At 56.8% G+C, this 19,516-nt stretch overlaps 3 protein-coding genes across 4 annotated transcripts in view; 1 reads left to right on the forward strand and 2 right to left on the reverse strand.

The window, feature by feature from the left end:
* NEK11 (NIMA related kinase 11) overlaps positions 1-1,069 on the reverse strand; it is a 69,252-nt gene extending 68,183 nt beyond the window's left edge. Inside the window, exon 1 of the mRNA XM_062621860.1 lies at positions 1,027-1,069. The gene's annotated coding sequence lies outside the window, so the exon portion shown is untranslated. The remainder of the gene's footprint in view (positions 1-1,026) is intronic.
* Positions 1,070-1,228: 159 nt separating this feature from the next.
* On the forward strand, positions 1,229-5,358 carry ASTE1 (asteroid homolog 1). The gene is made up of 4 exons (XM_062621822.1): positions 1,229-2,536; positions 3,226-3,436; positions 4,338-4,533; positions 4,825-5,358. The coding sequence occupies exons 1-4, from the start codon at positions 1,253-1,255 to the stop codon at positions 5,123-5,125; spliced, it is 1,992 nt and encodes a 663-aa protein (XP_062477806.1). The 5' UTR covers positions 1,229-1,252; the 3' UTR covers positions 5,126-5,358.
* A 2,345-nt stretch (positions 5,359-7,703) lies between these two features.
* Positions 7,704-16,215, reverse strand: STAG3 (STAG3 cohesin complex component). 2 transcript variants are annotated; one of them, XM_062621849.1, is made up of 31 exons: positions 16,087-16,215; positions 15,904-16,000; positions 15,699-15,815; positions 15,493-15,589; positions 15,336-15,412; positions 15,061-15,265; positions 14,831-14,982; positions 14,684-14,757; positions 14,455-14,578; positions 14,291-14,389; positions 14,131-14,210; positions 13,940-14,047; positions 13,329-13,428; positions 13,136-13,247; positions 12,618-12,721; positions 12,448-12,537; positions 12,246-12,335; positions 11,754-11,954; positions 11,259-11,329; positions 10,925-11,012; positions 10,764-10,844; positions 10,566-10,658; positions 10,313-10,493; positions 10,119-10,246; positions 9,930-10,031; positions 9,278-9,423; positions 9,068-9,196; positions 8,708-8,892; positions 8,408-8,595; positions 7,832-7,901; positions 7,704-7,757 (listed from the first exon to the last, which is right to left on the reverse strand). In XM_062621849.1, exons 1-31 carry the CDS (start codon positions 16,176-16,178, stop codon positions 7,735-7,737), a joined length of 3,504 nt encoding a protein of 1,167 aa, XP_062477833.1. In that variant the 5' UTR covers positions 16,179-16,215; the 3' UTR covers positions 7,704-7,734. The 2 variants fall into 2 exon arrangements, with proteins under 2 accessions (XP_062477833.1, XP_062477834.1); XM_062621850.1 differs by lacking the exons at positions 7,704-7,757; positions 7,832-7,901 and having other exon boundaries at positions 8,466-8,584; positions 10,313-10,658.
* Positions 16,216-19,516: the final 3,301 nt, after the last annotated feature.

Below are 19,516 nucleotides of genomic sequence, written 5' to 3' on the forward strand. Positions count from 1 at the left end.
GGCAGCTGCTGACACCAAACTACTGCAATCACATTGTCTGGATCACTTCTTTTTCCTTCTTCCTTGGCTGAAGTCTCCTTTTTTCACTTGCTCGTTCTCAGCTAAGGCAAAGCTGTTGTTCAGGGTTTCATAGCTCCACCTACACATGCTAAGCACACAGCCCCTCCGCTTCTGCCCCCAACCTTCCTTTGCTTATGTAAGATCCTGGGTTTAATTTCCTCTAGGTTTCTTTAGCAACGGCTAACACGCCTTGCCAGGCAAGGCCATTTGCCAGTTCAATCACGTTTTCTTTTAGCTCCTGAAGAACCCCTGTGCTACATCAGCATCTGCTGCCCCTGGCAGTACAAATTCCAGAGGTTTCATATTTATTAATATCTAATATTAAATATTAAATATTTATCAGAGGGTTTATATGTAAAATGCCCTCAGTATTTACTACCTTGATTTCGTCCCTGCCAATGGCTTCATTGCTCCTTTAAATGTTCTGGAAATAAAAAGATGAGGCATTCCTGCTTTTAAACTTTGCTCAAAAAGCCCCTACCATTATCTCCTGAACACTGGGTCCATTGCAACACCTTTATAAACCCAGCCAAGCCTAAAGCAACATCATTTTGGTTGGCTCCCCGTTTTACTGCTCCCAGAGGAAGGATAACTATGAAGATTTTATTGCTCGTGTCGGTAGCAAAGGAGCTTGCAGGTGACGGTAAAACAAGGTCAAATGCGGTCGATTACGGAAGGGGCTAACCAATACCTCCTCGACACACATTCAGGAAGCGAGACCCCCGAGGGCAAGCGCGGAGACGTTACTACCTCGTCCATAGACGGGGTAAGGTTCACGCTCCTGCGGGCGCACACACACACACACACACACACACACGCACACACAGGGGTATGAGGCGTCCCCGCTCCCCCGCACAGAGGGCCGAGGGCGGCATGCCTCCATCCTGCCTCCCTCGCCACCCCTCCGGGGAAGGCGGCTCTCCCCCGCCCCGTCTGCACTCGCCCGCAGGTACGCGCTCTCCGCACCGGTTCCTGCCCCTCAGCGCCAGGGCCGCCTGCCGCCGGGGGCTGCTGCTCCTCGGGGTCCTCCTGCTCGGGGCACAGGAGGGAGCGGCCGCAGCCGGGGCTCCCTGGCGGCCCCGTCGCTAGGAGAAGCGGCGCTCGCAGTGACCGCCAGCAGCAGGAGGAGGAGCTCCGACGGGCGGGCTCCGCCTGTCGCTCCCAGCACGCCCGGCGCGGTGACGGGGCTGCCATGGGCGTGCGGGGCCTGGCGGGGTTCGTGGAGGAGCGCGGGGGGTTCTGCGCCGAGCTGCGGGTGCGGGACACCAGGCTGGTCATCGACGGGAGCAGCCTCTACCACCAGCTCTGCTTCGCCTCCGCCGCCGACCCCCGCCGCGGCGGCGATTACGGCCTCTTCGCGGCGACCGTGCGCGACTTCTTCAGCAGCCTGCGGGCCTGCCGCGTCTCCCCCTTCGTGGTGCTGGACGGCGGCCGCGGCGCCGACGACCGCAAGCTGCCGGCGCTGCAGGAGCGCGCCGCGGAGCGGCTGCGGGCGGCCCACGGGCTCTCCCGCGGCGAGGGCGGGTGCGTGGTGCCGCTGCTGACCCGCGAGGCCTTCCTGCAGGCGCTGCGCCGGCTCGACGTGCCCTTCGTGCAGTGCTTCGCCGAGGCCGACCGGGAGATCGCGGGCCTGGCCAACCGCTGGGGCTGCCCCGTCCTCTCCCTCGACAGCGACTTCTGCGTCTTCGAGCTGGCGGGCGGCTACTGCCCCCTCACGCACTTCCAGTGGCGGAGCGTGTGCGGCGGGACGCGGGGCCGCTACGTGCCCGCTCGCTGCTTCTCGGTGGAGAGGTTCTGCGGACACTTCGGGGCGCTCAGGAGGAGCCTGCTCCCGCTGTTCGCCGTCATGTGCGGGAACGACTACATCGAGCTGGCGGCCCTCGAGGCCTTCCTGAGCGCGGTGAGGTCGCGGAGGGGCGGCAGGAAGCACGCCCGCCTCCGGGGGCTGCTGAGCTGGCTGTCGCAGTTCAGCGAGCCCGCCGAGGCTGTGGACGGCGTGCTGAGGTACGTGAAGAAGCACCAGAGGGAAGAAGTGCGGGACCTGCTGTGCGCCTCCATGCAGGACTATACCCCGTCTGACGTGAAGCTTGAGGACTTCTTTCGGAGCAGCACGTACGAATGCGAGGCCGGCAGGGAAGCGGGCTTGCCGCAGTGGGTGCTCGATGCTTTGGCAAAAGGTAAGCTGGCCCCGTTCATCATCAATGCCCTGGTGCTGAGAAGCACTTTCCTCCGTGTTCAGGTGGAGAACATGCAGAGACCTAGCGCACATAGCACAGCTTTGCCCATTCGACAAGTGATCTATGGACTGCTTCTGAAAGCATCTCAAAATGCTGAAGCTGCTTCTGGAAGCAACGAGCTGCCGGTTTTCTGTGAATTCAGCAGGCTCCAAAAGACACTTAGGAAAACCTTTGTTCAAGCAGCAAGCCTACCCCCAGAGTTTTGTGGTGATAGTTTTTCTTTGGAGAAGTTAGTGGAGGTAAGTGGCTGTCGCAACAGATCAGGGTTAGCAGTGTTTCACCAGTGACAATACACAGCTGGGACTGGAGTTTGCCAGCTGGTTGCTAACTGTGATGCCTGAAGGAAGCCACCTCAGTAAGTAACTCCTTAATACAGAGGGACCTACAGGGCTCTCAGCTTGCCCTTGAAAGGCTACACAGGTTATCTCCCCGCACACATGTACCAAGACAAATGATATGAGAAGTTGGTTGTGTGTAGTGCTGTGTATGTAGTATTGTAGACATTCCAGAACCTTACCTCTCACAAAGTGTGCAATGTAAGGCACCTTCTAAGAGGCACAACATGAAGTTTTATATATGTGTATTTATTTACAATACCAAAATAGTTTGAATGCATTGTGGTTACAAGGTGTTCCAAGTGAGGCAACTTTTACATAGGAGTTTGAATTGAATCACCCTATTTGAAGAAAGACTGAAACCTCTTGGCACCTGTGAAGTAAAATGCTTTTCTCCTTCACCCAACATTTAACTGTGTCATTTCTAAGGCTTAAATAGTGTTTAAAAATATTTCCTGTTCAGGGGATCTGTGAAACCTAAGTTTTTTTTTTATCAAAACCATGAACTACTGCCTGGTTTAAAACAAGCTTTTGGAAATTGCTCATGGCAAATCGTCTCTTACCTTTGTTTTTCCACTCCAATTTATTTTCAGGTGCCCATGTCCCACCGTCAAATGCTTTTGCTGGAGACTCTGGGAGTGAAAATGAGTTTCCTGGAACCTATCCCCAGTCACTTACAACTTCCTGTTGCTGTAACGTGTTACTGGATATGTTGCTCAGAGCCAAAAGTTAAGTTGCATCAGCTAAAGGCTTTACTTCTAATGATAGTATCTGAAGAACTGCACAGGATAACAAACGATACAGGTATGTGTCCAAAGAATATAGTTCAGGTGTTCAGCTACTATGAAAACCTATCCCAGAATTCCATTTTCCTCATTTATGGCAGATCATCTAAATTCAGATGAATTGGCACAGATTTGCACTACATCCTGAGGGGTCACATTCCTTGCATTGATAGAGCAGAAAAAAGTGCTAGCCATTGATTTAACATTTCATAGAGGTAAAACAGGACTTTGCCATCTTGTAAAACATTGATTTGCATTTACCAATGCTTGCTTTAGGACTAAAAGATTTAGATATAAAAGAATATGCTTAACACACTCGTGCATCAAAAAAGAATACCTGTTGTTGATGCAGTCTGATAGAGTTGTGTTTTTCCTCATGAGTTTTTCTGTTGTCATCTGTACTTACAAATGGGGCTGCACGGACACTCTTTACCTGCTTGTGTACTGCAGGAGTTTGGAAGTTGTAAAGTACGACAAAAATTGTTTCAGTAATATTTATACCTCCGAGAGTCACAGTGGCATTTCCTGTAGGAGTCCTTCATTTGATGGCAAAGATGAGGCATGCCGGAGTTACACGGTTTCTTTAGGTTCCAGTTCATACAAACTGGAATGTCGGGGTTGCCAGCTCCTTCATAAGTGGGTGGGAGCGAGATGGACACCTTGTTTGGAACCGATCCACTGACAGCAAATTACCTAACAAATAGAACTCCTGATTTCACAATTTTGAGTGTCTCATGGATATTCATGCTTGAATTTTTACTCAATCTTACGTCTTACAGGTCAGTTTGAGACAGCAGAAAACGTTACTAATGCTTCCTGAAACAGACCTGGGGGTTTGAAGACCCTACACATTGCAGATACTTTTTGTACTGTTCACAGCAGAACATTTATTTGCATGTCGTTCTTTATTTATCACCTAGATGCCACAGGTTTATGTGCTGAAGATGATGTTACTGCATATAACGAATTTCTAAAGTGGAAGGAAAAGAAACTGGAAGATAAAGACTTTGATTTAGATGCTGGACACAGTTTTTGCCAGTGGCAGTGCTGTCTTCAGATGGGATTGTATCTCAACCAGCTACTTGGCAGTCCTCTCCCTGAGCCAGACCTAAGTAGGTAAGGATGTTTCAGAGGTTGGCTTTCCACACAAGCCCTTGATGGAATATGTTAACATGTTTCATTTTCTCTATTATAAACCCTCTGGCCAGTTTTACTGCATTTGAACTCCCTTGTTTAACAATATTCACATGGAGGAAAATACTGAGTAGAATAGGTATCCCTTAGGAGCGCACTGGATGCTGGATGCTGGATGTAGTTGAGATCTGTTTTCATTAAGCAGCATGTTTTCCTGGACCTGTCCTGCTGAGGCGCTATTCTAAACGACAATTCTCTCCTTCCCTTGAGCAGGCTTTACACCGGGACCCTTGTGCACAGGCTGTTTCAAGAGCTTAAATCCACACCTTCAGTGGAAAATCTATTTAGTTCATCTCCAAAAATGACTCGGCTTTACCAGGATCTGCTACATACAGTGGAGTCAACTGTACCTCCAGACTTCTTTCAGAAGATCAAGGTTTGCAAGACCAAGTCTGAGTCCTGCAAAAAGAAGAAAGCATCTAGTAAGGAAAAAAAGGCCATCAGGTGTGCTCTACCAGAAGCTCAGCATTTATGCAGTGTTAATAGGTTTGCAGCACTTGAAGTGGATGACTGAAAGCATTATCCCTGGAGTAACTTTTAATGCAACGCAGATGAAAGAAGTTCTGTGAAGACAGGTGTCTGTATTGGGATTTGCCTGGCTGTTCTCACACAAGTTCCTGATTCAGTCTTTACCAACAATTCGGGGATTTTATTTACTGTTTTGTAACTAACACTTACAAAGAGGTGCTGTATAAAAGTTGTGGTTTGCTTTTTAAAGGCGCCAGTCTGAACAAAAATGAGAGCAGAGTTGTTCAGTGTTTCAGAGTTTGACTATTTTAGAGGAATTCTTTCCTGAGCATTCCAAGGATGGGGGAAAGGCTGAGGTACTTCGTGCTGCTCTTACCTCAGTCTTCAGTAGTCACACCAGCCATCCTCAGGGTACTCAGTGCCCTGAGCTGGGTGATGGAGATGGGGAGCTGATTGAAGTCCCCATAAGCCAGGAGGAAATGGTTAGTGACCTCCTGCTCCCCTTCGACATACACAAGTCTATGGGGCTGGATGGGTGCCACCCCAGAGTGCTGACGTAGCTGGCAGAGGAGCTTGCTAAGCCACTCTGTATCAGTGGTCCTGGTCTAGTGGGCAGGTCCCAGGGGATTGGAGGTTGGGCAGTGTGATACATCCCTACAAAAAGGGCAGGAAGGAAGACCCAGAAACTACAGGCCCGTCAGCCTGACCTCAGTGCCGTGGAAGGTCATGGAGCAGATGGTCCCAAGTGAAAGCATAAAGTACGTGTGGAAAAACAGAGGGATCAGGCCCAGTCAGCGCGGGCTCATGAAGGGCAGGTCCTGCTTAACCAACCTGATCTTCTACGATAAGGTGACAAGCCTGGCTGATGAGTGAAAGGCAGCTACTAAAACCTTAAGATCAATTAGTGCTATAAATACAATGTCTTATTTGGAAGACCTATTTAAACCAAATTACTATACCAACAACTACCTTGTCATTACATATACCGTTAAAAGAGAATTGTTAAAACAGTAGAATCCTGCACTAATGTAGAAGAATGGTTTTTACCACTTGACAGGTAGAAAATGTCATGGAAGAGCTGTGAAAAATGGAGCAACCCGTTCCCTAAAGAGCTCGGCTGGAAGCAAAAAAGAGGATTTGTTGTTTGTCCTCGACTAAAGCTGCAGTTGAACTGATCCCAGGTGCCAGGTGTGTGCTGAGTGCTGCTGCTGGACCCTGGGAAGGGAATACAGCCAGCAGCTGCTCCACACTGTCACACACTCCTCACTCCTTCCTCTGGGAAGCAGCCCCGTTGCAGGCTGCATCTCCCAGCCCATGGGGATCCAGGAAGCAAAGAACACTGAGTAAATTCCAGCATGTCCACTATGGCAGTACCCAGTGGTGCCATGACCTCATTCAGGCCACAGCAGTCTCCTGTTGGTCTCCACCCTCCAGTTGACCTTTGCATGGGCCATATGGGGCTATTAAAGGGTGAGTGTGTCCTGTTGATCACTCCTTGGCTCTCCAGTCTATGGATCAGCTTATGGATAGGAATCAGGGAGTCTTGGTTGGTGCGATATTGCCACCAGTGCGCTGTTGTGGTGGTGGTAGGCATGACTTCCTCACTGCCCTCTCGGTGGTCCTGCAGGTGAAACCAGCAATCTCTGAACCTCATCCTGTTGCAAACTTGTATAATGAAAGACTTCAGCTGAAGCCTGTTTTGTGTCAGTCTTGGGGTTTGACTTGGTGATGTTTCAGTGCAGGTCCCTGAACAGGTTTGTTGAATCACCCTCTGACTTGGTGGGCTGGCAGGGCGCAAGGGTTTCGTCTCTCTTGGGACACTGCAGGCTGGTCAAATGTAAAGGACTGGAGGAGACCCTGCTTGTGACAGTACTGGAGGGCAGGACAAATTTGGACAAGAAGGTGCCAGTGCTACACACTCCTTTAGACATAAACCATTGACCAAGTCTGAGACTGGGATTGCGTCCAGCAGCATCAGTGGGTTGGGGGGGTCAAGGCCCCCAAAACCTCCTTGTATCTCGGGGGGGCGGTTGTCCCTGGGCACACTGGGGTGAGGGGGGTACCTTTTTGGTTTACACACACACTATTCACTGAATACCAAAGCACTTGACATAAACCTGATCCCTGGTTTAGACAGAGCTGGTGGTCCTGCGTGCATGTGGCTGTCTGCTGCCTCCGGGACTGGGGTGGTGTTACTCTCAACCACGGGTGTCCTGGGTTTCACGTGTCTCCCACGTGCCTTGAAGCAGGGGCGCACCCCAAGACCCCTTCTGACACCCCCTACAAAAACCCCCACCCTGCACCCTGGGGATTCCCATTCTGACATCCCTCCCAAAGAACCCCCCCATCACCAGCAGTTGCCAAACAACTATTTATTAACCGTCAACAAACTGGCCCATGAGGGGTGCAACCCCCAACAGCTGGGTGCCCCCCACCCCCCAACTTTGGTCTCATAACGGTGATAAACAGGCTCCAAACTGCTCTGTGTCACCGCAGGGAGGTGCACTGGGGTCCTTGATCACCCATCCTGGGGGTGGGGGGGCAGAAAGGGAAGAGGGTGTCACTCAAACTGGGTGAAGTCACCCGAAGTGGGGAGGGAGGCTCCCCCAAACCCAGGCCCACCCCTCCAATATCACCTTCATGTTCAACACACTGTCAAAGGCGTCCCAGAGGCAGCCCTGGAGGGGATGAAACACAAGTGAGCTGGGGCACCCCAGGGTGGCTGGAGGGGGTCCTGGGAGGAGCAGCTCACCCTGCCCTCCTCTTCCTCCTCTTCGCCTCTCTGCTCTTCCTCCTGCTCCTCTTCTTCCACCACCATCAGGCTGTGGCAGGGGTAGAAGAGGGGTGGAGGGACCCCTCCAGACCTGCCTCTCCCAACAGACCCAGTGTTCCCCTCCAAACACCCCAGTACGCACCCCATGCCCTCCAAAAGCTCCACCCCAATACCTACCCCATGTTCTGCCCTCCAAGCCCCCAAAAGACATGCCCCTCTCATCCCCTCCAAGACCCGCAATATGCCCCTGCCATCCCTGAGCCCCCCAGCACCCTCCAGGTCCCGTTCCTCCCCCCCCAGTGCCTACCCCATGCCTCCCAGCACCCACCAATGCCCCTCCCCAGCAGCCCAGGCCACCCCATGCTGCCCCCTGAGCCCCCAACAGCCCCACTGCCTGCCCTATGCCCACCCTGTGCCCTCCAATATCCCAAATTTCTCTTCCCCGCTTCCCCCAGTCAACCAGCAGCCCCATTCCTCTCCAGTGCCCACCCTGAGCCCCCCAAACCCCTCAATCCCCCCCCCCCAGTGGCCCCCACCCATACCCCCCCCACTCACGGCATCACCCGATTGCACCGCAGGGTCATGGAGCTGCTGCTGTGGTGAGGAGAGCATGGAGCCGGAGAACAGCGGCTGAGGGGAGAGCTGGGGGGGCCGGGGGTCACCCCGTAACATGGTGGAGGTCAAGGCTGGGCTGGAAGGGTGGGTGCTTGGCAATGGGCTGGAGTCAGGGGCCTGCGGTGGGGCTGCGGGGGGGATGTTAAGCATGAGGACACCCCCAACCCCAGAGCCCAGATGGGTGCTGGGGGTGATGCAACCCCCAGGACCCCTGACCCCCACCCGTACCCCAATCCTCACCCTCCAGGCGGGGTCTCTTGGTGCGGTGTGGGGTGGGCGCTGCACCACGGCTGCTCTCCCCGGTCCCCCCCTCATCCTGTGGCTGTAGCGAGTTGCGGTAGGTGACAAGGGGATGCCACTGCCCTGTGTCACCTGGTGCCAGCACCCCGAGCTGCTCCCGGGACACCTTGTCCAGGTAGGTTAAGCTAGGGAGGGACAACAAAGGTATGGGGGGGGTCAGTGGGGTACTGGGGGGGCACACAGACACCCCACATCCTCCGAGGGTCCCCATGTTGACCTTGAGGACCCCAATGGGACCCAAATAGACCTGAAAGGACCCTCCAAGACCCTGCCCTAGGGTGCCCCCCCCAAATAACTCACAGCAAAGCTTTATCTGGGCGCAGCACACAGGGCGAAAACTCGCTCAGCACCTCCAGGAAGGGTAAATTGAGTGGTGGCGATCCCGGTTCTGAGCCCGGGATCTTCTGGAAAGCAAACAGAATCCCTTCCCTGGCAGGGATAAAGGTATAAGGAGGGGGTGACACCCCCAGAAATCCCCTCTGCCCCCCCTGCATTTTCATCCTGTTGTACCTGTGGATGTTGAGCAGCAGCGGGCGGCTTCGGAGCTGGTGGAGGCTGAAGAAGAGGGAAAACCTTCGTGCCAAGTCCCGGATTTCTGGGAAAGCTTCCGACATCCGGATGTCAGGACCTTCCTGGTGCAGCAGCTCTGTCATCAGCTATGGTGTTGGGCACAAGGTTAGGGGGGAACTTTTGGAAACTCTCCTCCCCCAACCACCTTGGAGCAAACCCAGAGCTTCCCAGATCCCTGGACCTCCCCAAAGACACCCCCCCAAACCCCATCCACATCATCCAGAGCCCCCCAAACCTCCCTAGAGTACCCCAAAGACCCCCTCAGAGCCACCTGGAGACCACTTCAGATCCACCCAACCCCCTGGAGTACTCCCAGACCTCCCCCTCAAACCCTGTCCACACATCCTGGAGCCCCCCAGACCTCCCTAGAGCACCCCAAAGCCCCCATCAGAGCCACCTGGACACCACTCCAGATCCACATAGAAATCCCCAACCCCCTGGAGTACCCCCAGACTCTCCCCCCACATCCCCAGACCCTCAAACCCTGTCCACACAACCTGGAGCCTCCCAGACCTCCCTAAAGCAGCCCTCCAGACCCCCCTGGAGACCCCAGGCCCCCCCAACACACACAGCCCTCCACCACCACCCCAACCTGCTGCAGGCTGAGGAGCAGGGTGCGAGCCCACTCCTGCCGGTCGATCTGCCGGGTCAAGCTGAGCGTTTCTTTGATGATGTCCCCATAATCGCTGTAAAACTGGGGAGGGAGGGACAGGACCCAGTGTGCCCGAGGTGTTGTGGGGACAGTGGGACAGCAGGGACCCACCCTGGTGAGCCCGGTTACCTTGGTGTAGTGCTTGAAGACGTCGGAAGCGGCGCTGAGCTCCAAGACGCCGTAGATGATGAGTTTGCAGAAGCCGGCCAGAAGCACGCGGCGTCGGTGCAGCTCCTCGATGCAGCTCTCATTGTCCTCTATGGGGACAGGAGGGGACAATTAAGGGAGAGACAAGCACTCTAGGGGGTCACCCAGTGATTTACCAGTGGCCAAGAGCTGCTCGTGGCTATAAGCAGGGTAGAAGACGTGGTCCATGAGGAAGGCGGCCAGCTGGGATTGCAGCTCAGCATCGGGACGTAGCACCAGGGGAGCCAGCTCCTCTCGTCCATCCTGTGGCAACCGTGGCCCCAACACCAGCAGCAGGTCGCTGAGCACTCTGAAGGCCTGAGAACACAAGGATGGGCTTGGCATCAGGGCTGGTTCCATCTCTTCCCATCCCTCCAGGTCCCTGTGTACCTGTTCCCGGACGCCAGTGTCCACGTCGGACAGGCAGCTGTGGCACAGAGAGCAGAAGGTGACGACTTTGGTCTTCAGGCTCTGTAGCTGCTCCTGGGCAGGGGGACATGGTAACGTTTGTGGACATGGTGGCATTTAGGGAGACAATGGCCTTTAGGGACACAGGGGCAACCCCAAATTGTCCTGGTGGTCACTCACCTCAGGGACATCGGTGCTGGGCAAGCAAGAGAGCTCCCAGAGGATGTGGAAATAGAGGCAGGTGATGGTGGGGACAAGGACCTGCAGGGATGGATGTGGGTGAGGGATGTGCCTCATCGTGTCCCCAGTGTGTCCCCAAAGCTGTGTCCCCAGGGTGGTACCTGCGGTGGCACCTCGCCCGTGTCCACGGCACGTTGCAGGAGCTGGGTGCAGGGATCAAAGAGCTGCCAGGGCGTCAGGTCATGGGCGCTGCGGGGACAGAGCAGCAGCAGCGGGGTGAGGGGACATTGGGGACAGGGATGGGGACATGTGGAGCATGGGGCATAGGACATGGGGACACAGGGACGGAATGACGGCAACGCAGGGAGCAGATGGGACAGGGGACATGGGGGCATGGATGCCGGGGATGGGGACATGGGGAGCAGAAGGGAATGAGGGCACCCAGGGGACCCTTGGGTACATGAACACAAGGGTGGCATGTGGCCTCCCACTCACTTGAACAGGATGGAGATCCTCTTCAGTGTGGCTGCCATGCTGTACACTTCCTCCTCATCCAGGGATGAGGCCTGGGCAGGGCCAGGGGTTAGGAACACCCTATAAAGGGTTGAGGACCTACCACCAGCTGGGGTCACCCCACTCCCTACTGGCCCTTGATGTCTCCCTCATCAAGTCCTTCCTAGACCAGCTTTTCCCTGCCAATCATCCCTACCCAGGCCACCAATATCCCTGCAGGTCCTTGTCCCTCTCTTGTTCCCAGCCCAGCTCCGTGTACCTGCCCCCAGCCCTATCCTGGCTTCTTGTCCCTGTTCCCAGCCCTATCCTGGCTTCTTGTCCCTGTCCCTAGCCCCATCCCTGCTCTGTGTCCAGCTCCTCAGCCTTCTTCCCAGGTCCATGTCCCTGCCCCCAGCCCTGTCCTATCTGAGTTCCTGTCCCCAGCTCTGTGTCCCTATCCCCAGCCCTGTCCTGACTCCATGTCCCCGTTCCCTCTACCTGGAGCATCTCGGTGACCTCCTGGTTGAACTTGTCTGCCAGCTGGTCAGCCAGGCGGCTCCGCACCCGGTCCCCGTGCCGCTGCAGGGCCAGCTCAGGGTCACAGAGCGCGTGGAGCGCGCGGGATGCAGCTTCCAGCACCGTCTGCTCTGTGTGTTTCTGCACCACCTCCTCCAGCTGCTCCAGCACCAGCTCCAGGTGCTGCAGGAGAGACACGTCACCTCCCCATGGGGACAAAGCCACCCAGGGGCAACCCGTGCGGACATATGGACCCCCTTGTGAAGATGGGGACAGCCATGGACACTCTGGGGTGATGGGGACAGTATGCTGATGGGGGGCACCTGACCACCAAAGGAGACATTTGGGGAACACGCTGCATCCTATCTCTGTCCCAACAGTTTTGAGGGGCAAAGTGGCTCAGCTCCAGTGCTGGGGGGATTGGATGCTACCCGGGGGGGTGACAAGAATTGGGATGAAACCCGGGGACAACACCTTCTCCAGCCGCCCGGTGCAGTAGATGCTGAGGTCGAAGCAGCACAAGACCTCCAGGAGCGGAGCCGCCTTCTCAGCATCTGCTGAAAACTTGGTTGGGGGGGGACATGACAGTGAGAGGATGAGAAGGACAACAGGGGGGTCAACACCAACTCCCCCAAAGCCCTGGGGATGCCAGTGGGGTATCCCCCCTCCCAGTCACCTTGCCCAGCAGCTTGGGAAGAGCTGGGATAAGGCAGTGGGTAAGGCGGATTCTTTCCTCCATCTGCACCTTCCGCTCTCGGGATGAAGGCTGGGGACAAAAAGAGGGGGTCAAGGGGAGTTCCTCCCAACCCTCTCCCCCCCAGTTTTGCCTCCTCCCAGCCTCGTTACCTTCTTGGCTGGCTCACGGCCCACAGGTGGTTGCCCCTCAGCTGCCTGGACCACGCTGGCTGCCAGGATCTCCACCAGCACCTTCTCCTGCTGGTCTCCCAGACCTGGGGAATGGGGAGGAGGACTGGAATGAAGGTTGGAATGCAACCAGCACCTCCCCATCTCCTGCATCAGGGGGGCCCAGAGCATCCCAATACCTCCCAGTATGAGTCCCGACTGCTCACCAGTGCAGTGGCGATGACATAGCCTACACAGGGACATCCCAGAGTGTTCCATGGCTGTCCTAGTGCTTCCCATTGACATCCCAGTATCTCTCAGTAATGTCCCAACATGCCCCAGGAATATCCCCCAGCATCTCCCAGTGCCTCCCAGTGGCATCCCCATGCCTCCCTGTGTCTCAAAGCGCCACCCCAGTGCTTCCCAGTTTCTCACAGGATCTCCCAGTGCCATCTCAGTGCCTTCCAGTGCCTCCTCCATGATACCCCAGCACATTCTGGTGTCTCCCAGTAGCACCATACCTTCAGCAGGTGACTCCTCCAGCAGCAAAGCACTGATGGTCTCCCAGTCCCGCAGCCGAGGCCCGGCGCAGTCCCACAGGCTGTCCACCAAGTAGGCTGCGTGCTCATGGAGCTGGGGATGGTGGGGACAGGGGAGTCACGGCACGCAGGGACCACCCCACTGTCCTGCCTGCCCCCCCAAGGCCATCCTCACCTCGATCTCGATGAAGAAGGTCAGAAGGACATGAAAGAAGGTCCTGTTGTCCCTGTCGTGAGATGCATCCACGCCTGCACCTTGCTGGGGGTCCAGCAGCCTGAGGACACAAGGACAGAGTCAAACACGGGGGTCCCACATCCCCCCTGGCGTGGGGACAGAGCTGGGGGACACGCAGGCACCAGGCACCCAAGGGACATGGCAATGGGGGTCCCATGTACAGCCCACTTTGGGGACAGAGCTGGGGGACACCAAAGGGACAGGGATAGAGGGGTCCCATGACCCCCACCGTGGGCTGTACCCTGATCCCTGCATCCCAGGGGATCACATCTGCCTCTGCCCCAGATGTGCCAAACCGAAACACCTCTGATGCCATAGGCCTGTGCCGAGATAAACACACGGCTGGTGCAGGAGCACGAGTGGCTCCCATTGGATTTGGCCATTCCGGCATCCCGCTCTCATTAATGCTGGCACTAACGAGGCCGGGATGAGGGGAGCTGGCAGGAAGACGGAGCCTTGACTCATGCTTTGGCAGGCTCGGTGTTTTGGGGGTTGTGTGTGCGTGACAGCAGCACTAGGATGGGCTGTGCTGGGTACCGGGTCTTGCTCACCGGCGGTACAGGAAAATCCCAGCGGCAGTGGCGAGAGGCCGGTTGGATACAAAGACGACGGGGTAGACGCTCTGGCAGTCCTCATCCGTCAGTGCGTCCTCCATGTTCCTGTGTAGAAGGAAGGGTGGGGGGTCCCCAAAGGCCTCTCAGGTGTCCCCTCACCCCCTGCAAAACAGCATCCCCATGCTCACTCCAGCATCAGTGTCAACAGCTTCACCACCTCCACGGCCACGCTGAGCTCCTTGTCGAGCACCATGGACACCATGCGTGTCTGGCGAAGGACACATCGGTGTCACCCTACTGGGGGTGGGGGAGACACCCAAGGGACCCTCCTCATGGGGGCCTCCTCACCTTGAAGCGCCTGGTGAAGAGTTCCATGTGGGCAGCCGTGTCCCGGTGGCCGTAGAGCCCCTGCAATGCCTTCACGCACTGCAGGCGCACCTCCCACTGCTGCAGTGGCAGCTGTCAACGGGGTCCTGTCCCTGCACCCCCCGGGCCCCCCCATCGGTACCCACCTTGTCATACAAGGTCCACCCGATGTACTTGAGGTAGCTGTCGGTGAGGAAGGAAGCCGCATAGGTCTTCATCCACGTCCCCAGCTCCTCCATGCAGATGGCTCGGATGTCCGGCACCACGTCCCTGCACCACACAGCAATGCCAGGGGTCTCCTGCCGCTCACCCTCAAATCTCTCCCCCACCCATGAGACCTCCCCCCCCGCCCCATTCCACTCCCAAGGCACCAACCTGTAGCGATGTACGAAGACGCCCTTGAAGACGGCGTTCATCATGTTCTCGATCTCCTCCTGCTGCTCTCTGAGCTGGTGTGGGGACGTGGCGCGGTTCGACCAGGGCCCGTGCCACCATCACCGTGCTGGCAGCACCGCCACTCACCTCCTGCCGCTTCACCATCAACGCCTCCAGCTTCTCGGTGGCGCGGCGGCCGGGCCCCTTGCTCCGCTCGGCCTCGTATTGCCGCAGGTTGTTCTCCTGGTGCACGCTCACGCCCAACGCCACCTTGACCAGCGCCGACATCACCTTCATGGCTACGACCGCAACGCTTGTGGGTACCGGGACCCCTTCCATGGGGTGCCCAAGGGGAGCCACCCACGGGTGCTGCCTACCTGCCAGGGTGCTGGTGTGGCGGAAAGCCCGTACTTGGGAATCAGTGAGGCTGATGAGGAAGGAGATGAGGGAACCCATCAGGAATTCATCATAGATGATGCTGTATTGGCATCGCTGCACCACTGCTGTCAGCAGCTCGCAAAACCCAGCCCGGAAACGGCGCCAGGGTCGGGTGCTGAGCGAAAGGGGGTACTCGGATGAATCCTACATGAGATACGGATGGGGTGAGCTGGATCCCCCCTCTCCATCGCCCACTCCCGCGCCAATCCAGCACCTCCTTGAACTGCTCCGTCAGCTGCTGGATGATCTCCGAGTTCTGCAGGTCCCTGAACATTTTTGGTGTCACCACACCTGTGGGGGAGAGGGAAAGGGATGAAACGGGGGTCCCGCCAGCAGCACTGAGGGGACTCCTCCACCCTGGGGACCCCGACCTTGGCAACCACAGGAGCAGACAATAAAGTTGATGAGCTCCAAGAACCCTGTCTCACGGTCTCGCTTGTAGGTCTCCAACCAGTCATCCACCACTGTCTGCGGGCACAAAAACAGGTTGGGAGCCCCCCAAACCCCCCTTCTCCCCCCAAACCCCCACTGATGCTGCCCTGCATCCCCAGGGAGCGCTGCACCAGTTTGGGGTTACCTCCACGGCGATTTTGGCCGATTTAATGGCTTCAAAGAGGGTGCTCGGCTCCGGGTTCACTGTGGGTGTGCTGCTGCGGTCACCGTTTGGCTCCATCACCCGGGGACGCTTCCTGACCTGGGGGCAGACACACGGAAGGGGGGTCAGGGATGCCGTGGGACGGCACCCACGCGTGGAAGGGGGAGAAGGGAGGGTCAGGACATACCTGGCTGTGCTTCGGCCCCTGCTGGGGTCCCCGTTTGCTGCATGGCCGCAGAGTGGCCTCAAAGTCACTGCTGGACTCATCACTGCTGGTGAGGTCCCTGCGGGAATGGGGGCAGGGGGCTTAAGGGGTCGCTCTGGGTGCCCCCCACCCACCCTAAACCCCCCCCACTCTCCCGTCACTCACGAGGTGCCAGAGGGGGGCGATGATGGCCCCACGGATCCCGGTGTGGAGCCGGAGCTGGATCCCTGGATGCGGGATGAGTGCCGGGGAACCATAGTGACAGCAAGGCCTTGGAGGGGGGGGAGGCACAATGGGTTCAGGCAATGGGGGCCCCTCAGCCCTGACACCCTCCAGTCCAGGGGATCCCCCAAGCACCCAGAACCACCACCCCCCCCCCAGCCCAGCCTGGGGCCACGGCGGAGCCCAAAATGGCCCTTGGGGACGCATGGCAAGAAGAAGCCAATCCCAGGGTCACTGTGCGGTGGGCCCAGGCCTCCCCATGTCCCCCCGGGGGGTCAGCCCGCCACCCATAGCCCCCATGGGCACAACTGGTGGTGGTGGTGGGGGGGGATCAAGCCTCAACCCGGGTTCGTTCCGGCCCCTCCGCCCGCTCCGGCCTCGCCTCCCGCCGCCGGGTGACCGACGTCCGGCCCAGCGCGCCCCTGCGGCGCCCCCTATGGCCTCCCAGTGACCCTCGGCTTCCTGCCCCGTGCCCCCCGGCACCATCGCTTCACCCTGCGGCTCCTGGGGCCCCTCCAAGCGCAGGGGACCCCCCCGACCCTTCCTGCCCCAAGTACCCCCATGGGCACCTCGGGTGGGATGCGGGTTCCTGTATCCGCCCCGCATTGTCCCTCGCAGCCTGGCACTGGAGTGGAACAGCCCCTACCATGCAGCCCCACACTGGTACCAGCTCAGGCAAGGCAGGCACATGAGAGTGAACCCAGAAGGCAAACATACCTAAGCCTACAGGCAGCAGGAAACCAGGGGTTGTCCCCATACACACGACCCCGCTAACAGCAGCCAAACAGGAGTCAAAGGCAGCCCAGTGGCACTACTGCAATAAAGATGGACAATAAATACAGCAATAAAACAGAAAAACTCATAGAAAAGAAGAAGATTTAAAACACAGCTCTCAGAGCTCCTGACCTGAGCTTAAATACAGAGCTGGGGCCAATGGGGAAGGGTGTGTGGCTGGGGAGGCTCCAGGTGAGGCCATTGGGATGATAGGGACCTGCTGGGCACCCTGCAACCCTCGCTCAGCTGCAGCTGGAAGGGAGCAGCTCTGACGCCTCCACTGCCCCGTCCAGGGCTGCCTTCCCAGCACCTCGGCACCCTTGGAGTGAAGGGGGAGCACAACCAGCATCTCAAAGCGTCTTAACATCAGTGACACACGGGAGGGGGCAAGCAGTGAGAAGTGTCTGGGGGGTGCCAAGAGTCACCCCACACACCGTGGGCTTTGGCATCTGACTGTTTGTGTGAGGAGATGACCTCCTTTGTGCCTTAATCTCACCCTGGGTATAACAAGGAATCGCCCTGGCTCGGGCCCTCCTGGACCGGGACAGGGTCATTGCCCAGAACCGGCCCCGTGGGGCTCCGGCTGACGCGAGGGGCGGTGATGGGTCCCGACGGAAGGTCCGGGGCTGCGGGGGCGAAGGGAGAAGCCGCTGCCGAGAGCCACAGCCGGGGTTAAAAAGGGGCAGAGAGGAGAGGTCCTGGTGGACACCGGTGTGGAAGCGGCGTTGCCGGGGCTGTGGCTGGGCTCTGCCCCCCAGCTCCGCGTGTTCTGTCCGGGAGAGGAGAGAAAGAGGGAGAAGGTTAGGGAGAGGGAAAGGAGGGGAGACGTCTGTGTTAACCACTAGATGGTCCTGTTTCCCAGCTTAAAACATAGCTCCAAAATCCAGCCACTCCTGGCTTTTCGGTAACCTGGGTATCAGTGAAGAACAGCGCAACGCTCCGTGTAATTAACAGTGTGGTTTGGCTGCTTGAATTGACACTGTGTTCTGAATCATAGACTCATAGAACAGTTAGGGTTGGAAAGGACCTTAAGATCATCCCCACTAGAGATCAGGGAAGGATACCCACATTTTCCGCTCAAAATCAACGTGAAGATCAGTAAGGGAAGAGATCTGTGATGCAAACCCGTAAAGGGTTTTACTTACTAAGAAGGTACCCTCTCCATGCATACACATGCAATTATCACAGCAGAAGCACAGTCACTGCCTGCTCCTTAGATGCAGATTGATTTTTAGGCAGGGAGCGTTGGCAAGGTTCAAAGGGAACACGCTAAAAGGAGGATGCTGAAGAAAGCATGTGTATACACTATCGATTGTGTTAGCTGTAGAAGGACCTTTTGTGCTAGCACAGACATGGAGTGCTCTTCACGTTTTGCAGTTGTAATCCTGAGCAGCCTGATTAAACTCTTGAAAACTTGGATGAGGGAGACACTTCTTTTAGCTGTTACTAGGTGGAAATCAGAGAATGGAAGAGTATTGCTGCAGTGAAATAGTGTCATTTGTACATTGAGCTGCTCCCCGACTGAAAGCATCCTCATAGAGAAACTGAACAACAGAGCTGTTATTGAACCTACGCTTCACCCTGATGGGGTTGCAGCAGTTCTTATTCAGTCTCCTCCCGGTCATCAGTCTCACAGGAGCAGAGCACCCATGCACCTGCAAGGGTGTCAGCAAGAGAGCCTGCGGTGACACTGCCTGTCTCAGCCCCTGCAGAACGATGCGGAGGGAGTGAGGTATCTGCTGCTGTAGCAATACAATATCGCTCAAGATATGAGCCTCAAAGTTGGTCAGCACCTGCTGAAGCACTGACCCACAACCGATCCCATCAGCTCCTTGGGTGCTGTATTGCAGTATGGCCTAAGACTTAAATGGGGATAAATTGATCCCAGTCATGGCTTAGGGGCTTAGAGCTGCCATCAAGTAAGATTCTAAGCAAAACATAGTGATGGGACAATACCAAGAGGAGCAAGGCCTGGGAAAGGATGCATGGACTCACTGCTCCAGCTTGCTGGCCCTGAGAGCTCCCCACTGTCCATCTCCTCGCCACACCTCAACCCCACCATGAGTGTTTTCCCCCTGCAGACACGTACTTCAGGCAGAACATCTCAGCCAGGCAGCACAGAGAGCTTGGCTGTGCTGTGCAGGGAGCTGGCAGCCCGTGCTACTCCGTTATGCCGTGTCCCCACATCCATAGGGATGTGGCAGCGACCTCCTCCACTCTGCCCCCCTCCTGGTGTGCTGGGGGGGTGTCTCAGCACCCTGCCATGTGCTGGTGCTGTCCTCGGCTCCTGATCAATGGCTTTCTGAGGGTTCCTGTCACAGTTCTCAACCCCTCCTTCCGCAAACTCAGACTGCTCACTGGTGCTGCTGACGTGCTCCTGGCCCCCCTCTTGGCTCCCCCGCACTCCCTCGAGCCCAGTTCCTCCCAGGATAAAAGGCACAAGCCCCCAGCAGCTGCCCTGCTTCTCCTTGCAGCAGTGGCTACCTGAGGAGTGGCTCTGGTGCAAGCAGGTGAGTGCCTCGCGCTGTCTGCTTCAGTGTTTGTCCTGCCTCTTTCTGCCTGAATGTCCTTTTGTTCCTTTGGAGCTTCAGCCTTTCTG

Source organism: Pezoporus occidentalis, unplaced genomic scaffold, assembly GCF_034315485.1.
Source record: "Pezoporus occidentalis ecotype Australia unplaced genomic scaffold, CSIRO_AGI_Poc_V1 ctg235, whole genome shotgun sequence".
In the NCBI taxonomy this organism is placed as follows: Eukaryota; Metazoa; Chordata; class Aves; order Psittaciformes; family Psittacidae; genus Pezoporus; species Pezoporus occidentalis.

Coding starts and splice junctions, on each gene's coding strand:
- ASTE1 (XM_062621822.1), top strand. CDS start 1,253: ATGGGCGTGCGGGGCCTGGCGGGGTTCGTGGAGGAGCGCGGGGGGTTC. Junction 3,437..4,337: donor CAGGATAACAAACGATACAG/GTATGTGTCCAA, acceptor TTTATCACCTAG/ATGCCACAGGTTTATGTGCT. Junction 4,534..4,824: donor CCTGAGCCAGACCTAAGTAG/GTAAGGATGTTT, acceptor TCCCTTGAGCAG/GCTTTACACCGGGACCCTTG.
- STAG3 (XM_062621849.1), bottom strand. CDS start 16,178: ATGGTTCCCCGGCACTCATCCCGCATCCAGGGATCCAGCTCCGGCTCC. Junction 15,266..15,335: donor TGACGGAGCAGTTCAAGGAG/GTGCTGGATTGG, acceptor TATCTCATGTAG/GATTCATCCGAGTACCCCCT. Junction 9,197..9,277: donor CTGCTGCTCAACATCCACAG/GTACAACAGGAT, acceptor TATCCCTGCCAG/GGAAGGGATTCTGTTTGCTT.